Here is an 18,574-nt window from a genome sequence, read left to right as displayed (position 1 = left end):
TAATGACACAGCCTCAATCTTCCCCTCCCCAACACCCTGTTGCTGCCTCGTCTCCTCATCCACAATCTCACACTGGGGGAGAGAAAGACAACGAGGGGGTCCAGCCCGGGCCCTGCTCCTGCTGAATGGAACAAAGCACGGGGGAGGAGAGGAGATCAGGCCCTAAACGCGTCCTGACCTCTTTTAGCTGGTCAGTGCTGCCGCAGGAGGCTGAGCGCTTGTGACAGCTCCTCTTCTTCTCTCCGCATTCATCGGCCCAGGCACTGGGGGTCTGTGGGAGACACACATGAGACCATCAGACACGAAACAACAATACGTTCTGATCATCACAGCATCATGTTGTTTCTTGACTCGCGAGTATGCGGAGGCGGTCGTTTGACTCGTTTCCAAAATAAACACTCGCCAAGATCCAAGACTGGGGTTAGCCGCCTTTGAGCTAGTAACTTTATCAGGAACTGCAACATTACCTGGTTTAAATGGAATTGTGCGAGGGATTCAAATCAACTTGACTGGAAAATGTATCATCAAAAGTTTCATTAGAAGTTGTTGTTTTCACCTTTTTTTGTCTCAATAAGCCAACAAAAGCAAAATAAGAATAACTGCACTTCAATCGGGACACACACACACATATACATATATACACACGCACAAAACATATAATGGGTAAAATAAGAAATATTTATGGCTGTTTATTTCTCTCCCCATTAGCAGGTGTGGCATAAAGTTAATTGTGGGCCCCATATACCATCACAAAGAGCTGCTTTACTGTTAGAAAGAAAAATGGATGTTTTATGACCATATAAATGAGCTGTCTAGCCTGCCCTTTAAATTCATTCATAAACAAAGTCACAAAAAAGACCCCTGACAGGACGGATCACTCCCACCCACGCACACATACATGAAAACACACACAACTGAAGGCAAGAAGCCGGTGGATGGGGAATTTGAATTAGAACTTATTAACATCCTGCAAACAAACCGCATAATGCTCATCTTTACAGAATACTTGGTTTGTGTAACTTATTTGTGAACTTCCTTCCTAAATGTAAAAATGCAGCTGCTGTTGCCAAAGAGAGCATGGAGAGGCACGCAGGGCATATGGCTTCTGGCTCTGAGCTTCCTTTGTGAAGTGTCTGTCGCTCAACTGTGTGCAAGCTCTCTACAAAGATAACCGCAAACACTAAATCCAGAGCAGAGACTGGCAGTGTCTTCAGGACAGTACACACACACACAAATACAAACTTCATTTGCTGAAACTAAGAATGCAGATATACCAATATTTATTTTTTATGTAATTATCTGATATCTGATCAATATAATACATCTATATTGCTTAGTCTATATTTTTAAACAGCATGCTTCAAGTGAAAAGAGGTAATGAGCCATTTTATACTCCTTACAATGTTTTAACCAATACTGAAGATAAAAAGCTAATATTGATTAATACTGAAGTGGTTATTGATGCATCACTTGCAGGAACTATGTACACTATTTACACTTTTTTTTCTTTTCTAAATAGCATTTGAAACTGGACATTACGCAACTATACATGTTTCAAACAGTAGTATGCTAGATTGTTGTCTGCATTAATTCATCAAGTGACATCCAGTTATCATCTTGGAAATAAAACAAATACATTATGTTGAGTCCAATTTTAACAGTCCAATTTGGCAATCTGATCAAATAATGAGTCAAGAAAGTCAAATATGAGTCAAAATATCATGATTGGAAGGTTAAGTTGTTAAAATTACACTGTGGAAAGGGTAACTATATACTTTGCAGTGTGCCTGGTTTTATTCAACTCATTTTGGCATTTGTAGTAAATAATTTGGGTATTCCATGGGTAAAGAAAATTTGTACTGTATACTATGAACTTCTAGCCTGACTACGTCAGACTTCCTACTTCCGCTAATTTCATTTCGCTCCTGTAGTCAGTCTGAGATAGCAGCGTATCTTTCAGTTTTCCACCGGCCTGAAAACAGCCGGGCCAATCAACGAACAGAGGGCGGGCTGAGAGCCGTGACGTACACGCTGATTGTACCGTGGATGCGTAGATTTACTTCACATAATCTGCAAAAGTCGTTCACAGCCATGTTCACTCCGGTATTTCGCTCGATGGTTTAGTTTTTGCATCATACATGTGTTTATAGTGGAAGTTAGATGCGGCTGAGCATGCGCATAACACACGCCATAACCAAACGTTATGTGATTGGCTTACGGGTAACCAATAATTTTAAACTTCAGACAAGCGCCCCCCGCGAGAGAGAAAACACTTCTCTATTATGCTATTCCAGACTCTGTCTACGAAACAAAGTGAAGTAGCAGAGTCTGGTATTACCAGGCTAATGAACTTCCATACCACATACTAAAATAGTTAGTATGCAAGTAAAAAGTGCTCAGTTCACTTACTTAAATAAATTGAGTAAACCTGTTGCCTTAAAATGAAGTAAATAAACGTAATGCTTAAAAAAAAAAAGTTATGTGAACTTGACAATACCACATTACTTAATTTTGTTGATTAAGCATGAAGTTTATTTACTTAATTTTAAGTCAACTGATCACTTTTTTACTGTGTAGTACACATTAATGTCAATCTTGTCTCAGAGAGCTGAAAAAAAGGACCCCAAACAAGAGAACATCAGCTCTGACAAACCTGCCTCAGATAGCCGAATAAGAGCAGTAAACATGAACAACATTCATCAAACATGTGACATACCTCGCCAAAACACAGCATTCTGTGAGAGAAAGTCGTTTCTGGTAGTTTAAAGTCGCTAACACACAACTGGGAAAGAATTTAGTCACATACAGCTCTTATAATCAGTACACCACGTCAGCCTAGAGAGTTATGAGAATCGCTCAGCTGTGAGTATGTACACATCATGGCCTTACTTACACCTTCAAATCACTTATTGGCTCACAATCACACACACATTACCTCAGTGTGTAGGGCTTTTCACACTGCGCTTGTCCCCAGGTTATTGTCGTTCTAAGCCCCGCTTTTAACTTTTCACTTATAACTGACTATTGCAACAAATTCCCTCATAAAAACACAAACACATTGAGTAAGCAAACATTTTGATGAGATAATTAGAATTTATTTTTTACAATATGTATAACACCCCCACCCCATCAAATTACCCCACCCCCCCATTAAAGTTAATGTTTATGTATTATTGTTTTTTTTAACCATGGTATCGACTTGGTGGTATCGGTACCGACTACTAGATTTTTGGTATTGTGACATCCCTAATCATAACACACACTCACACAAAGATTTGTTTGGGAACCTCTTGATCAGGGCTTGTCTTTGTCTCTGGGTAAGCACAGCCTCCCACTGCTGTTAACGGCACGACACCAGAGATTCAGCCTGTGGGTTTTCACTGTAAACAACTCAACAACAGATCATTCTACCCCCAATACACTCAACATGCCTGTACTAGCAAGTTCACAAACTTTCACTCAGAACGTTGCAGGAGATTTATTACTGGACAGCTATGGCCTTATTTAGATATCTGCCACAGATGAAGAGTGATCTTATGTTGAGGAGGTATGGAAAAGTAACTCTCTGTCACTCAAAGGTGTAAGCCAAAACTGTACAATGCAGTACAGAAATAATAAAATCTGTGGCATTGGAAACAGCCTGCCTTGGGACATTAGCTGTCAAAAGACAACCAATCAAAAACACAACACGGGACATGCTCTTTTTCAGTGATGTGCATCATGATATTAAAATAAACTTCGCTTTTCTCAAAACCATTGTCCTGTTTTTAACATACTGGTGTCAACAATCACCCATGATTAACATATGTTTTCACGCAAATTAATTAGCAGGCTCAATCATCAGGGACGCACAAACGTTGACTCACTTTCCTATGGCCTTGGACACAAATTGTGACAAACATGTGTGGGGAAACCAGTCGACTCCTCTCAGTCTCTGTACACCCTGAGGCTCTGTCTCTAGACACATCTCTAAACGTGTGTCCCAATTCACACTCCCTTCAAACAAATACTTCACGTCAGCTGACACTACACACAAGTGAACATGCATTCAAGACTGTATGATCACAGCTAAACCTTTGCTCTGACATGCTTCAAAAAAAAAAGCATTACAACAAAATTACTTTCTTATTATACTACGAGGTTGTTGAATGCTTGAATCTGATTGGTTTACGAACGTTCTAAGGTGTGCAATTATTTTCAGGGAAACGCACGCCTAAAGGAGTTCAAAGCAGGTCTTGACCGCATTACAGTTCCACTTCACTTCACCAAATGATTTCAGTTGTTTCAAAGGTCCTTATACAGACCACAACAACAAAAGAACCAAAACCCACAATGACACTGACCAAACAAATAAATATAGTAAACAATAGAGTGGTGCAGGTAGAACATCACTTAGTAGGCCAAAACGAGGAAGCAAGTTAGCATTTTAGCACTTCCGGTTCCATCGACCCGAAGTCAATGTTTTTTTGTTTTAAATGGGATATTGGTTAAATGCTGAAATAAGGTAGTGAACACAAGGTAAAGAAACGTTCACGTTTTATTCCACGACACACAATACGTCAGTATTACCCCAATCGTGACCCTTTTTTAAAGGGTTACATGTCTGTTACATGTCTTGAAAAAGGCGGTTGCTAACATGTGGCTAAATGGGTCTGCAGAGGCTGTCGGGGACAAAACATGTCATCAGGTAAACTCAGTCCACTTTTACAGCCTCGCTATGCTTATAATTGTGCTCTTATAAACTCAAACAGTCTGGGAAATGTTTTTAGATAAAAACGGAAGAGTTGTTGGAAGCTTAGAGATGGTGACGTTGAACTCGCGGGACCGTGGTGAGAGAGCTTGATTTTAGTGACAATCCAAAAATCCTATTGGGTTTTTGTCGAGACACACACTCACAAAGAAACGTGTTGTCAACGCTGCTCTGACTATTTAATCAGTAATGTAGTTTAGCAACTTAAAAGCTACATTTCTCACTAGCAAGGTAATAACGGCACTGTTCTTGGAGCAGACAAACTTACAGTTTCGCTATTAGACGCTGCTGTCGAACACTGTTGAGAGACACAGACTCAGGTAAATCACTATATATGTAGATCTATAACTGCATTAAGGCTTGGGATTAGAAGGGTAAGAAATTAGTCCTACACACAAGAACGTTTTAAGGACAAAAACCTTACACATGTCTTGAAATACATCACCTGAACAGTGTTTTGAGGTGTGGTAACCATAGCATAAGCGGAATAATTGACTCCGGGCCGTTGAATTATTAGAAAAATAATGCACACCCGAGGTGTAACGGCCACTCCACTTCGGGTGTCCTTTATTTTTCTAATAATTCAATGGCCCGAAGTTAATAATTCCTTACATAAATATTCCTGGTCTTTCGGCATGATTCACAAATGCAAGAGCTAAATGTTTGCTTTAACCAAAATAACTTTTTTTGCCTCTGAACCAACAAGATTACATTTCAATTTCCCAATCCAATCAAATTCCGACATAAAATTAAATCCCGTCTTACATTACATAAATACAGTTAAATATTTAGTTTCACTCAGAAATGCATCAGAATGAGAAACACTTATTTTTACAGTAAAACAACATTCACAACCCTTTTAATGTAATGTATTTCAAAGTGAAACTGGATATTCAATGAGGGAAAAGAGTAGAGCGGGATTTAATTATATTCACAAGGATCATGAAAATTGGACATTATATACCAGGGTTCGGAGTCGATTAAAGAGGACAGCTTCCCTCCTGAAACACTCCTGGCACCTGTTGATTAAAATATTTGCTGTCTTGGTGACCTCAATCGAAAATGAAAGGCGTTTCAGAGATGGAGAAATTTAATATGGCACAATAAAACCAGGAATGTGTAGCAAGAAAGAAAACCGGTCAATTTGATTTCATTCTGACTTTAAATATAAATTTTGACCATTCATGGAAATGTGTCAGATAAGTTAAAATTCTGACCAGTTAAAATAATTATTTCAATCCATAGAAAGAGAACAGCGCCAAAAACGAGAGAAAGTGCAACATGGCTGAACAAGCCAGTAAGATAAAGTTTCTCTTCTTAATTAACTTCATGCCCTGTGAACCTCCACGAGTTGAGCCGTAGGAGTGGCTCCTGTGCCCGGGCGTACCTCTCCTACCCCTCACCAACATTTATTCCTCTAAATTCCTTTCTTTCTTTGTTTAATTAATCCGTGCATGTGCTTCTTTGTTCCATCGCTCTTTTCTGCTTCTCTAGCTATTGTTCTGCTGGTTTTGCACACTCATCTAAGTCTGATCCCTCTTTTCTTCATCTTTTCCCCCCTCTTCATCACTGCATACTCCTTTCATACACTTCTGCTTTTTCTACCTCCTTCTCTCTTTCATTCTCTCTGCAGGCTTCCTCTTATCCTATGAGTGTTAAAGTGAATGGTGACCAAGTCCTCTGTAATGATGTGCCGTTCAGTTTACTCTGCATCACATGGGCTGATTGGGCTCATTTACACTTGGTATGAACAGACACACCTGAGGCCGATGTTTGTACCAAGTGTAAATAAATGAAGAAAGAAAATGAATTAAAATAAAATATAATTTTTTAATTGTAAAAAGTCTAAATAACAATAAATAACTAATTAATTAAAACACATGAAAACAAATACATTTATTATAAAATCGTATCCATCCATCCATCCGAATCCAACATATACACAAAAAGCAAATATGTCCTTGATATTTAACCACAAAAATTACATTTTAAGCTTAATTTCTGTAGTTGTTTAAAAATTTGACATGAACTTCTAATTATGATTGTGGCTTGAGTAACTTTCAATTCAAAAAACATTTTGGACCCTGTTTTCACCTATATTTACCCTCTTCATTTGTGATCGGTCAAAATAGATGTTATCACCAAGTATAAACAGGGTCATGGACAAGCCGTTTTCCACCATCGGGCCAAACCGTTTTTGTAGCTTAACCATTCCATTCTATGCCGGTATGTATGGGATCAAATTCCCGCCAAATATATAGCGGTCGCGTATAAAAAAATAATAAGCGTGAATCAAAAATTTAAAAACACATGTAAAAATATATTGCACAAACTGAAAAAAAGAATGCAAAATGATCAGAATAGCAAACAACGTGGTCACGGATCAAAATATAATAAGCGTGAATAAAGAAATAACAAGCATGAATAAAAACTTTAAACACATTAAAAGTTATTTTGCACAAAACTTAAACTTATGGTCATGCTTTGTTAAAAAGTATGGTTTTATTACTGTGTACTTTCTTGCATTTTCTGCTCATATTTTACTCTTTTGTATGCTTGTGATGTTTTTCTCTTCGCTCTTCTTTCTATGTTCTGCGCTTGCTCTTCCAAATGTTGCAGTTCGAGTTTCATGTAAATTAGGGCGGGCTTAAGCGTCACCATTGGTCCACTAGTTCTAGATTGACAGATACTCCTCCAGCCAATCAATCGAAGAGGGGAGTTGACGTCACACTAATGCGACTCGTGGCTACTGATGCTTACTTGTTATACAGGGGAAGACGACCATCAACAGGACACCTTTAAACTGCATGTGTGCCTGCTACTCAAACTGTTGCCGGTATACGTATACCTGGCAATATGGTATAGTTAAATTCGTCATCCTAACAACGACCTGTTACATTAATGCCTGTCTGATGATCCATCATTCACCTCTAATGCACTTGACCTGGCACCGCGAGCGTCGATCTTCTCCGAGCAGCCACCACCTACTGGCCGTTTTACTTTCATATTTAATCAATAACAAGGATGTGTAATGTCGGTCCTGGGTGCAGAGTTTAGCTCCTTCAACCCTAATCAAACACACCTGAACCAGCTAATCATCGTCTTTAGGATATTTAAGACAGGTGAGGTTTTTAATCGGAGTTGACGCTAAACTCTGCAGGACAGCGGCACTCTAGAAACAACGTGTCTATCGCTGATGGAGATGTTGCTGTATTCAAATTTTAAGCTATATTTAAAACATTAATTCTAAAGTAATATGCAATTATGTAGCTATGTAAGTAAACACAGTAAGTTTGTAATAAATCACTGTATTAAATTCAACTGGTTTCATATCTTCTCTGTAACACAATCATTTTCAATAATCTTGTCAAATTTGGCGAGGTTAATAAAAAAAGGTAGGCAATGCGTAGCGGCGACAGGTCAAAGTCCTAAAGTCTTCAGACAATGGCCGTTTTTAACTTAGTTTTTGCAACGAATTGTAGTGTTTCATAATTGCAGGATGTTTCGCTTACAGCAGCCTTAACATATTGACATCATGAGCCAAGTAATATTGTTTAACACCAATTACCAGTGTGCACATTAACATTCTCATGTATCTCAAAAAAAATTAATTTAATTATTTAGCCTATGTCCAGAGTTCAGATAGCTTTAATGATTGAAAGTCTTTGTAAAGTTAAATTGAACTGCCGTCTTCCCTTGTAAGTGTAGCACTCCTGAAAAGGAGTATAATGATTAAAGAAAAATGAAATAAAAGAGAGTGCAGCAGTGCTTCTTTGTTGTTATATTTACTCAGAATGAAGTGCATCACGGGCGCGCACCACCCACTGAAGTGTGCGGTGACCTATTTTTTTACAATCTATGGCGGTGACGCAATCACGCTGGTATGCCAAGCGAAAATAATTAATTTAATAAATGCACATATCAAAGCACAAATAAGAAATTGAACAGTATATAAAAGTATTAGAAAAATAACATTTTAAACATAAACAGCTTGTACCACGAGTCGCATTAGTGTGACGTCAACTCCCCTCTTCGATTGATTGGCTAGAGGAGTATCTGTCAATCTAGAACTAGTGGACCAATGGTGACGCTTAAGCCCGCCCTAATTTACATGAAACTCGAACTGCAACATTTGGAAGAGCAAGCGCAGAACATAGAAAGAAGAGCGAAGAGAAAAACATCACAAGCATACAAAAGAGTAAAATATGAGCAGAAAATGCAAGAAAGCACAAAGTACACAGTAATAAAACCATACTTTTTAACAAAGCATGACCATAAGTTTAAGTTTTGTGCAAAATAACTTTTAATGTGTTTAAAGTTTTTATTCATGCTTGTTATTTCTTTATTCACGCTTATTATATTTTGATCCGTGACCACGTTGTTTGCTATTCTGATCATTTTGCATTCTTTTTTTCAGTTTGTGCAATATATTTTTACATGTGTTTTTAAATTTTTGATTCACGTTTATTATTTTTTTATACGCGACCGCTATATATTTGGCGGGAATTTGATCCCATAGGTATGGATATGGTTTGAAAACAGAGCTCTTTAGAATGCGTCAGTCGTTGCATTGGTAACGCAAGAGTTTACGGATGGGTAGAGATGCAAATAGCAACAGCGTTATGGAGGATGATCAGAGTGCGTTTGGTCAGCTACAGAGAAAAATGGCAGCCAGACAACAGACAAGTGACCAATCCTGAGTAGCGGCATCACTACACGCATTCTACCAGCACGGTTCCAGGCCGAGTTTGTAATCGTGCCGTGCCGAACCAAGCTCAAGTGGAAATATAACAGACCATTCGGCCCGACGGTGGAAAAGCAGACATGCACACCTCTCATATATGCTTAGATTCCTCACATTTGTTAGGTTTCAGCTAAAACACTGGTTTACACCCACTCCTGCAGTCCCAGAGTAATTTACGACTGCGAGTGTCAGGCCTGTGATGGCTCAACCTGACAGCTAAGTCGATTGCTTTGAGATAGACAACAAACAGTCCATCTCTTTCTGAAGGCTGCTGCGTGTGTGTGTGTGTGTGTCGTCTTTCAGCTGTGCTGCTCTACAGCAATCCGGCTCCATGACTGATTCTGTTGTGTTGAGTGCAGGACTGGGCTACCCAGCTCCTAACTCTCTCTCAGAGCTGCAGCCAACTGCCAGGATCACTTCCTCCTTCCCAGCAGTTTAAGATTTCCAGCGGAGCAGGCTGGCTACACACAAACACGGCTCTGTTCAGCAGCTGTGGACGCTGCACAGGGGGATTCTCTGCTGAGGAGGGGGGAGCATCTGTCTGTTCAGGCCTGCCAGGACATACACAGTGTGTGTGATACTCGCTTTCACACGCGTTTACAGATACACAAGCAGTTTGTCAGGCTAATTTAAAAGTTTGTGCCACGGATTTGGCAAGCAAAGACTGTGTGGTTTGACTGGTCTTTTCTACAAACCTCACCCGGAGATTATATCGGTACAATCCCTCACTTATGCACTGCAAGAAAAAAAAAAAAAGGTTGCTGCCTTAACATTTTAAGTACAATCAACTTGGATGTTTAAGTCATTTCAACTTAAATTATATTAAAGTGACTTAAAATTTGTTGACTCTTAACTGTAAAACAAGTTGAAAATTGCTTAACTTATTTTGATGAGTTAAAGCAATGTAAAAACATTTGTTGTCATAACTTGTCAAACAGTGTACAACCCTTACAAAACCATGATAAGCACTAACATTAAAAATTGTGGCCAATAAACTGATAATTATTTATGTTATGATAAATGGCTGACCTTCAAATTCTATACTTTTGTCTAATTAAAAAAAAAAAAAAAAAAATCAAACACTAAAAATGTAAAACATTCATTTTAAAACTCTACAAGTCAATTTAGGCATCATAATATTAAAATATACAATATGAAAAATAAAATAGATTGTCATTTAGTTAAGGATTACATTTAACAGTGTTATTTAGATTTAGATTATAACAAAAGTAATCTAAAATTAAACATCAACATCAATTGATATGAATAAAAATATCTCTAATATTGGTCAAAATCCAATATGGGACCAATATATTGTATTCTGGTCAAAATACCATAGTTACACTAAGAAAAAAAAGATCTGTAATAGTCATAACATTCTTTGAAATACTACAGACTGAAGTACCAAGGTATTTTGACAGAAAAAAAAGTGACCAAGGTACATTTTTGTAAGTGAAGCATGAGTGTGGTTTTCTAGACCAGGCTGCATTTGGGAACAGTGTGTGTGTGTGTGTGTGTGTGTGTGAATGTGTGAATGTGTGCGTATGCGTGTGTGTGAGAGGGTTGAAGTTACAGTAGGGCCCACGCTCAGAGTAGATTAACACAGAAACAAAAGGCTCTTTATAAACAGAGGGGCGCTGTGTTTGGACTCGCTTTGAAGCACAGGTCATGAGTAAAGGCCCTGGGTGTGTGATGTAACCCCAGTCAGCCAGTGCAAACTCATGAGCAAAGTCACTGGAGTTTAGTAGACCATGAAAGAAAGAAAGAAAAAATAAATAAAAGTGCAAAAAATATGCAAATCAATGTTGGAAAAGGACCCAAAATGAAAACACAAACAACCTTTACAGCAGATAAACTCTCCTGTGACAGACGTCATGAGAAAAAAAAAGAAAAAAAGAGAGAGAGAGAGATGGGAAAACCCCAATTCCGCTACGTAAATATCAGAATTTGCATTTCCCGCCCACATCTGTAGTCTGAGGACCTAACAAAAGTGCCAGTTGTTATATGTGGCCCCCAATGAGGGCCCTAAAAAGTATTTGGACACTTTTGGAAGAAACATTTAGATAGAAAGACACAGCAACAGACAAAAAGTTTTAACACTTAGGGCCCTATCATACACCCGGCGCGACAAGTGTTTTTTTGCCAGTTTCAGCCTGACGCAGTTATCATTTTCACAACCTGCGCCACGTTGTTTAAATAGCAAATGCATTTGCGCCCATTTGTGCGGTCTCGTTTGTTGGTCTGAAAACGAGGTGTGTTCTGGCGCATTGTTGACGCGCTGCTATTTTGAGGCAACTGAAATGGACTGCGCCATTGACCAACAAAAACCTGGTCTAAAGTCAATGGTGCAATATTTTTTTGTTTGTTATTTAAAGAGCGCGTTAGTAACGTCACACGCTTTAACCTCGCACACGAGCAGATCCATATGCACCCTGGAGACAAGTTCAGTTTTTTCCGCTTGCAAATTGCGTCATGTAAATAGCAATCCACCATGGCGCAAGCGCCACTGGCTTTTAAAGGGAATGGGAGATAAGACTCTGGTTGGTTTATTTCACGTTACGCCACCCAAAGCACACCCATTACTCATTAAGAGAATAGGCACAACCCTATTATACCATGCGCCGGGCATGCCAACCATTTTTCCCGTCGTTAAACTAGCAAAAGTAGATTCGGATACACCCTAAGTGCAATTGCGCCCTGCGCTTTAGACCATGCGCTTAGATCGTTAAAATAGGGCCTTCTGTTGTCAAACATTAGTGAATTATGTTAATAGTTAATGTGATGAATCACTCCTGTGGATACTCTCCTAGGACACATATGTGGCATCAGGAGAACTGACTTTGTACAATACTGTTTAAAATTTTAGGGTCAGTAAGATTTGTTTTTTAAAGAAATAAATTATTTCAATTTACTATTATTCAGCAAGGAAACATTACATTGATCAAAAATACCAGTAAAGAAATGTATATTGTTACAAAGATTTCTATTTCAAATAAATGCTGTTCTCCAGATTTTCTATTCATCAAGGAATCCTACAATTTTTTATCAAAAAAATTAAGCAGCACAACTGTTTTCAACATTGGAGACTGGAGTCTGATGCTGAAAATTCAGATTTGCCATTGCATGAATAAAATACATTTAAAAATATATTCATATAGAAAACAGTTGGTTTAAGTTTGTAATATTTCATAATATTTTTTACTGTATTTAGATCACATAAACACAGCCTTGGTGAGCATGAGAGGCTTCTTTACAAAAAAAAAAAAAAAAAGAAGAAGAATTTTTTTTTTTTTGCATGTTGCTCAAGTCTCCAAACACTTTTTGGGGCCACTGTACATTAAAACCCAGATAGAAGGCAGTTTCGGGTCCTCACTCGAGAGCTGAGCACGGTCTGGTTAATCTGCCAGCTAAGCTTTTCTGTAACCCTATGAGCGCTCATACAGAGGGGAATACAAGTGGTGAATTCCCCTTGGACAGGCTGTTATTCGGTATTCACCTGTCTCTCTTTCAGCTGGACTGAAACACAAGGCCTGTTACTGAGAGAGTGCCAAATTTACCACAGGCTTTCTGAACATTGAACACCAGTGTTGGAAAATAGTTCAGATTTTTAGCCTGTCAGTGCGGAAGGGGATTATCATGGCAAAAAGAACTTTCTTGTTAAAAAGTAACAAAGCTGGCAGGGCCACGGAGGTTTGTGGGCCGAGTGTGCGCACGTTAACATGGCACTTGTTAAAGGTTAATGCTTTTCTTCCGCAGGTACATGGTGTTGTAAACCTTACAAATAGAAATCCCCCTGGCAACAGCACAGATGTATCCCACAGCATATTTTCCAGCCTAAAAATGTTTCTAACGTCAGAAAATCACTGCGATTGCTTAATGTAGGTGAACATGGGGGGATGAATTCACGTGTGTACATTTATCTTCATAAATGGATAGCTCTCGGATTGTACATGCATTCCACACATAACAAAACAAAGTCCACTATCAGGTGGTCCAAATTAAAGGATGCTCATGGAGACATGACATTAAGTTTTCTGAAGGAAATGTGAGTGGCGTTTTCCCATGCAAAACTTGTTGAGGTTGCTGCTAAGGAATTGTTGCCATGTTTCTAGGGTGTTCTGGGTGGTTGCTAGGTCAAAGGAGCCCACCCACAATTCTGAACTGTATAAATGGCTCAGATCCCTCCTTCAAAGGAAGTATATATTTTATTAAATATTCAAAGATTTGTTTAAATCTCGTAAATGCGTATTTACTGAATGCTGACGGTAAATGAGAAAGTAGTACCGTGTTTGCCTTTATTATTAATAATATTAAAGCAAACGCTATAATACTTTTCCGTATACTTTCTTTAACAATTCTATCTAATAATGTATTAGAACCGTTAAACAGAGAACGTAAAGTAATGAAGAATAAGAATGGGAGTGCTATGCGCTCAGGCGCTGCCGTTCTCAGCTTTGTCAACAACAACAAAAAAAAGTCAGATAGGCCGTCAAAATAAAAGTCCCACTTCTGACACATCAGCCAAACAGAAAAAAACTGATCGCCGATGTCGATATAAAAAAAAAAAAGCCAAATATCGGTCGACATATCAGCCTTGGCGATATATCCAGTAGCACCTTAATGCAGTACACAAGATCCAGGGGGCGGAGTTGGATCTTATATAAGGTGTGGAGATTGGTAGGTTTAGGGGTGGGTTTAGGGATCAGGGGGTGGAGATGGGTAGGTTTAGGGGTGGGTTTAGGGATCAGGGGGTGGAGATGGGTAGGTTTAGGGGTGGGTTTAGGGATCAGGGGGTGGAGATGCGTAGGTTTAGGGGTGGGTTTAGGGATCAGGGGGTGGAGATGGGTAGGTTTAGGGATCAGGGGGTGGAGATGGGTAGGTTTAGGGGTGGGTTTAGGGATCAGGGGGTGGAGATGGGTAGGTTTAGGGATCAGGGGGTGGAGATGGGTAGGTTTAGGGGTGGGTTTAGGGATCAGGGGGTGGAGATGGGTAGGTTTAGGGATCAGGGGGTGGAGATGGGTAGGTTTAGGGGTGGTTTTAGGGATCAGGGGGTGGAGATGGGTAGGTTTAGGGATCAGGGGGTGGAGATGCGTAGGTTTAGGGGTGGGTTTAGGGATCAGGGGGTGGAGATGGGTAGGTTTAGGGATCAGGGGGTGGAGATGGGTAGGTTTAGGGGTGGGTTTAGGGATCAGGGGGTGGAGATGGGTAGGTTTAGGGATCAGGGGGTGGAGATGGGTAGGTTTAGGGATCAGGGGGTGGAGATGGGTAGGTTTAGGGGTGGGTTTAGGGATCAGGGGGTGGAGATGGGTAGGTTTAGGGATCAGGGGGTGGAGATGGGTAGGTTTAGGGGTGGGTTTAGGGATCAGGGGGTGGAGATGGGTAGGTTTAGGGATCAGGGGGTGGAGATGGGTAGGTTTAGGGGTGGGTTTAGGGATCAGGGGGTGGAGATGGGTAGATTTAGGGGTGGGTTTAGGGATCAGGGGGTGGAGATGGGTAGGTTTAGGTATATGTAAGGTGGGAGGAGTTGGATCTGGATCCGACTCTCCCCCCGGATTTCGTGTTCTGCAGTGAGGACCATCTCGATATATCGGCCAACAATCTACAGTAATCAATTAGGAACAGTTTACGGATCAATGACGTGACGGATAATTTTTTTTGTCCAAAGGCCTTAATAATAATAAAAAAACAAATATATAACATCCAAATTATGTAAGGTAGTACAACTTGATCTCTTTTACTGAATCCAAAAGGTTTTAATTATATTTTACTACATATAAAGGTATTTTAAAGATTTTGAAGTGTCAAAAGGTCATTTGGTAAAACCGATATAGTAAATATTTATATATTTTATAAATGTATTTATATATATTTATATATATATATATATATATCCATTAATAAATGGAATAATATTGTTTTTAATAACTAAAGGAACTACAATAATACAAATATAAAGCAGATAAGGCTCTTTTTTTTTACATTTCACCTTTTCTCCTTTCCCTGTGCAATGTTTTACTTGAATATGTTGGAGTGTTTAGAGTAGTCCAATAAATGATTACATTTATGAGATCAGTGATATTTTTTTTTAATATTTCTTCTGTGGTACACAATATATACTATCTCAACATCAATGTCAAATCAGTTTTTAACTTTCAAATCAGTGGTTAAACCGAATGACTTTTTTGGTGACATTTATTCCATCTTGTAAAAAATGACAAAAAACAGTGTTAATTGATTGTACAAACCACAAAATCTTATTGTTAACACCTAGGTAAACTAAAAAAATGTCTATTTTTTTACACTTTTAAAAACCTAATTCGTCAATGACCCTTACACAGAACATGTTCTTGAGTTCAAAAATGTAAGGCACAGTGGAGGAGAAAAGGTTTCTGAACCTGAACTTCTTTTGAACTTTTTTAATTGACATGGCATCTTAAAAATGTGGAAAAAAAAAAAAGCAGTGAGAAAGCTCAATACGTACTTTTTTATTTTTTCCATGGAAAAATAATTAAAAAGCAGCACAAGGGAGTGCAAAAACACAGACAAGTAGAAATTCACTTCCATAAATGGTCAGTACTATTTTATAAAAATAAATGTTATCACATTATTATTTTGTTGTTTAGTATTGATATTTAACATATAATTAAGGTCAAATATTGTATTGAATTTGACACCTCTAAAAAGTCATAAAAACACCCTTGTTTTCAATTTATTAATTGAAATTCTCTCATCATTTGGCAATGCAATTGCATTTTTTTTGCATTTATCTCTTCTTAATCATTTAAAAAATAAAATCACTAACTGGATATGTGAGGAACCGGAATTACTTAATTTACGAAAAGTTCTTCATGATTCCTATCCCTAAGTCACACTATTAGAGATATCAATCTTGTCCACAGCACATATGACGTGCCGAAGTGTTTGTTCAAAATCCTACCCTACCTATGAGCAACAGTAATAGTAATGCTGATGCTTGCCCTAGCAAGCACTACTAAAACTAGTATGACAATGTACAGTTGAAACCAGATATTTACATACACTTCAGAAAAAAACACAAAAAAATGTATTTCTTTACTGTCATACATTAAATCAGAGTAAACTTTTTCTGTTTTAGATCAATAAATATGAACATATTTTTTGCATTTGTTAAATGTCAGAATCGAGCGAGAGAGAATTTTTATGAATTTTTTTTATAACTTTCATCAAAGTCAGAAGTATACATACACTTCCTTAGTATTTGGTAGAATTGCCCCAAAACGGTTTCACTTGGGCCAAACGTTTTGGGTATCCTTCCACAAGCTTTCTACAATAGTTTGCTGGAATTTTGGCCCACTCCTCTTGACAGAACTGGTGTAACTGGGTCAGGTTTGTAGGCCTTCTTGCTCGCACTCGCCTTTTCAGTGCCGCCCACAAATTTTCTATGGGATTGAGATCAGGGCTTTGTGATGGCCACTCCAATACCTTGACTTTGTTGTCCTTAAGCCACTTTGTAACTAATTTGGAGGTATGCTTGGGGTCATTGTCCATTTGGAAGACCCATTTGCGCCCAAGCTTTAACTTTCTGGCTGATGTCTTCAGATGTTGCTTCAATATATCCACAAAATTTTCTTTTCTCATGATGCCATCTATTTTGTGAAGTGCACCAGTCCCTTCTGCAGCAAAGCAGCCCCACAACATTATACTACCACCCCCATACTTCACAGTTGGGATGGTGTTCTGAGGCTTCAAAGCTTCGCCCTTTTTCCTCCAAATATACCGTTTATCATTATGGCCGAACAGTTCAATTTTTGTTTCGTCAGACCACAGGACATGTCTCCAGAAATTAAGATTTTTGTCCCCATGTGCAGTTGCAAACTGTAGTCTGGCTTTTTTATGGTGGTTTTGAAGTTATGGCTTTCTTCTCCCAGAGTAACCTTTTAGCTCATGGTGGTACAGGACTCGTTTTACTGTGGATAATGACACTGTCTTACCAGTTTCAGCTAGCATCTTCACAAGGTCTTATGCTGTTGTCCTGGGATTGATTCGCACATTTCGCACCAAAAAACGTTCCTCTCTGGGACTCAGAATCCGTCTCCTTCCTGAGCGGTATGATGGTTGTACATTCCCATGTTTTTTATACTTGCATATTATTGTCCTAACAGATGAACGTGGGACCTTCAGGCATCTGGAAATTGCACCTAAGGATGAGCCACACTTGTGGAGGTCCACAATTCTTTTCCTGATGTCTTGGTTGATTTCTCTTGATTTTCCCATGATGTCAAAGAAAGAGGCTCTGTGTTTGAGGTGTGCCTTTATATGCATCCACAGGTGTGCCACCAATTAACTCAAATGGAATCAATTAACCTATCAGAAGCTTCTTAAGTTCAGAATGGAATCATCTGGAGTTTTCTTTTTGTTTAAAGACACAATAAACTTAGTGTATGTATACTTTTGACTTTGATGAAAGTGATAAAAAAAATACAAAAATTCTCCCTCGCTCGATTCTGACATTTAACAAATGCAAAAAATATGTTAATATTTATTGATCTAAAACAGAAAAAGTTTACTCTGATTTAATGTATGACAGTAAAGAAATAAAAGTTTTATATAAAAGTATGTAAATATCTCGTTTCAACTGTATATCCGCACAAATGCCTCTGTGGATTCACATTTCTACTTGTAAGCTTCAAAATGAGTAGTAACCTTTCGCCATCAGACAGGAGGGGCAGTCTATAACCATGAGAAAATGTATGCAGTAAAAAAAAAAAAAAACACATCGCCAATAAAAACATTTCACAAACTTCATTCCAAGGATTCGGCCTCTTCCCCAAAGGTGTGAGCTGATGTAATTTCAGCACTCATTTATCTTAAATGAGCAAGTTCTCAGGTCTGGCTTCTTGAGAATGCTTCTGATCACAGCTTAGCATGCGTGTCTGATCAGGTTTCTTTATTGTTGTAATTATGATGCGGCGTGGCAGAAGGCTCATGTAGAACTTGTCTCGATTTCCCCTCCTTGACTTTCTCAGCGCATGACAAAGCATGAAACATAACCTACAGCACTGGATCTAGCAGCTTCAACGCGTGTGCCGCGCAGTCCATAG

At 38.7% G+C, this 18,574-nt stretch overlaps 1 protein-coding gene across 1 annotated transcript in view; it reads right to left on the bottom strand.

Annotated features, from left to right (window-relative positions):
- fam117bb (family with sequence similarity 117 member Bb) overlaps positions 1–18,574 on the bottom strand; it is a 48,874-nt gene that overhangs the window by 15,689 nt on the left and 14,611 nt on the right. The window contains exon 3 of the mRNA XM_079880537.1: positions 179–271. Coding sequence (XP_079736663.1) covers positions 179–271 — 93 coding nt within the window. The remainder of the gene's footprint in view (positions 1–178; positions 272–18,574) is intronic.

Source organism: Squalius cephalus (assembly GCF_949319135.1).
Source record: "Squalius cephalus genome assembly, chromosome: 9".
NCBI classification, from domain to species: domain Eukaryota; kingdom Metazoa; phylum Chordata; class Actinopteri; order Cypriniformes; family Leuciscidae; genus Squalius; species Squalius cephalus.
Note: the sequence above shows the minus strand (reverse complement) of the source record. Positions and strands in the feature narration are given on the sequence as shown.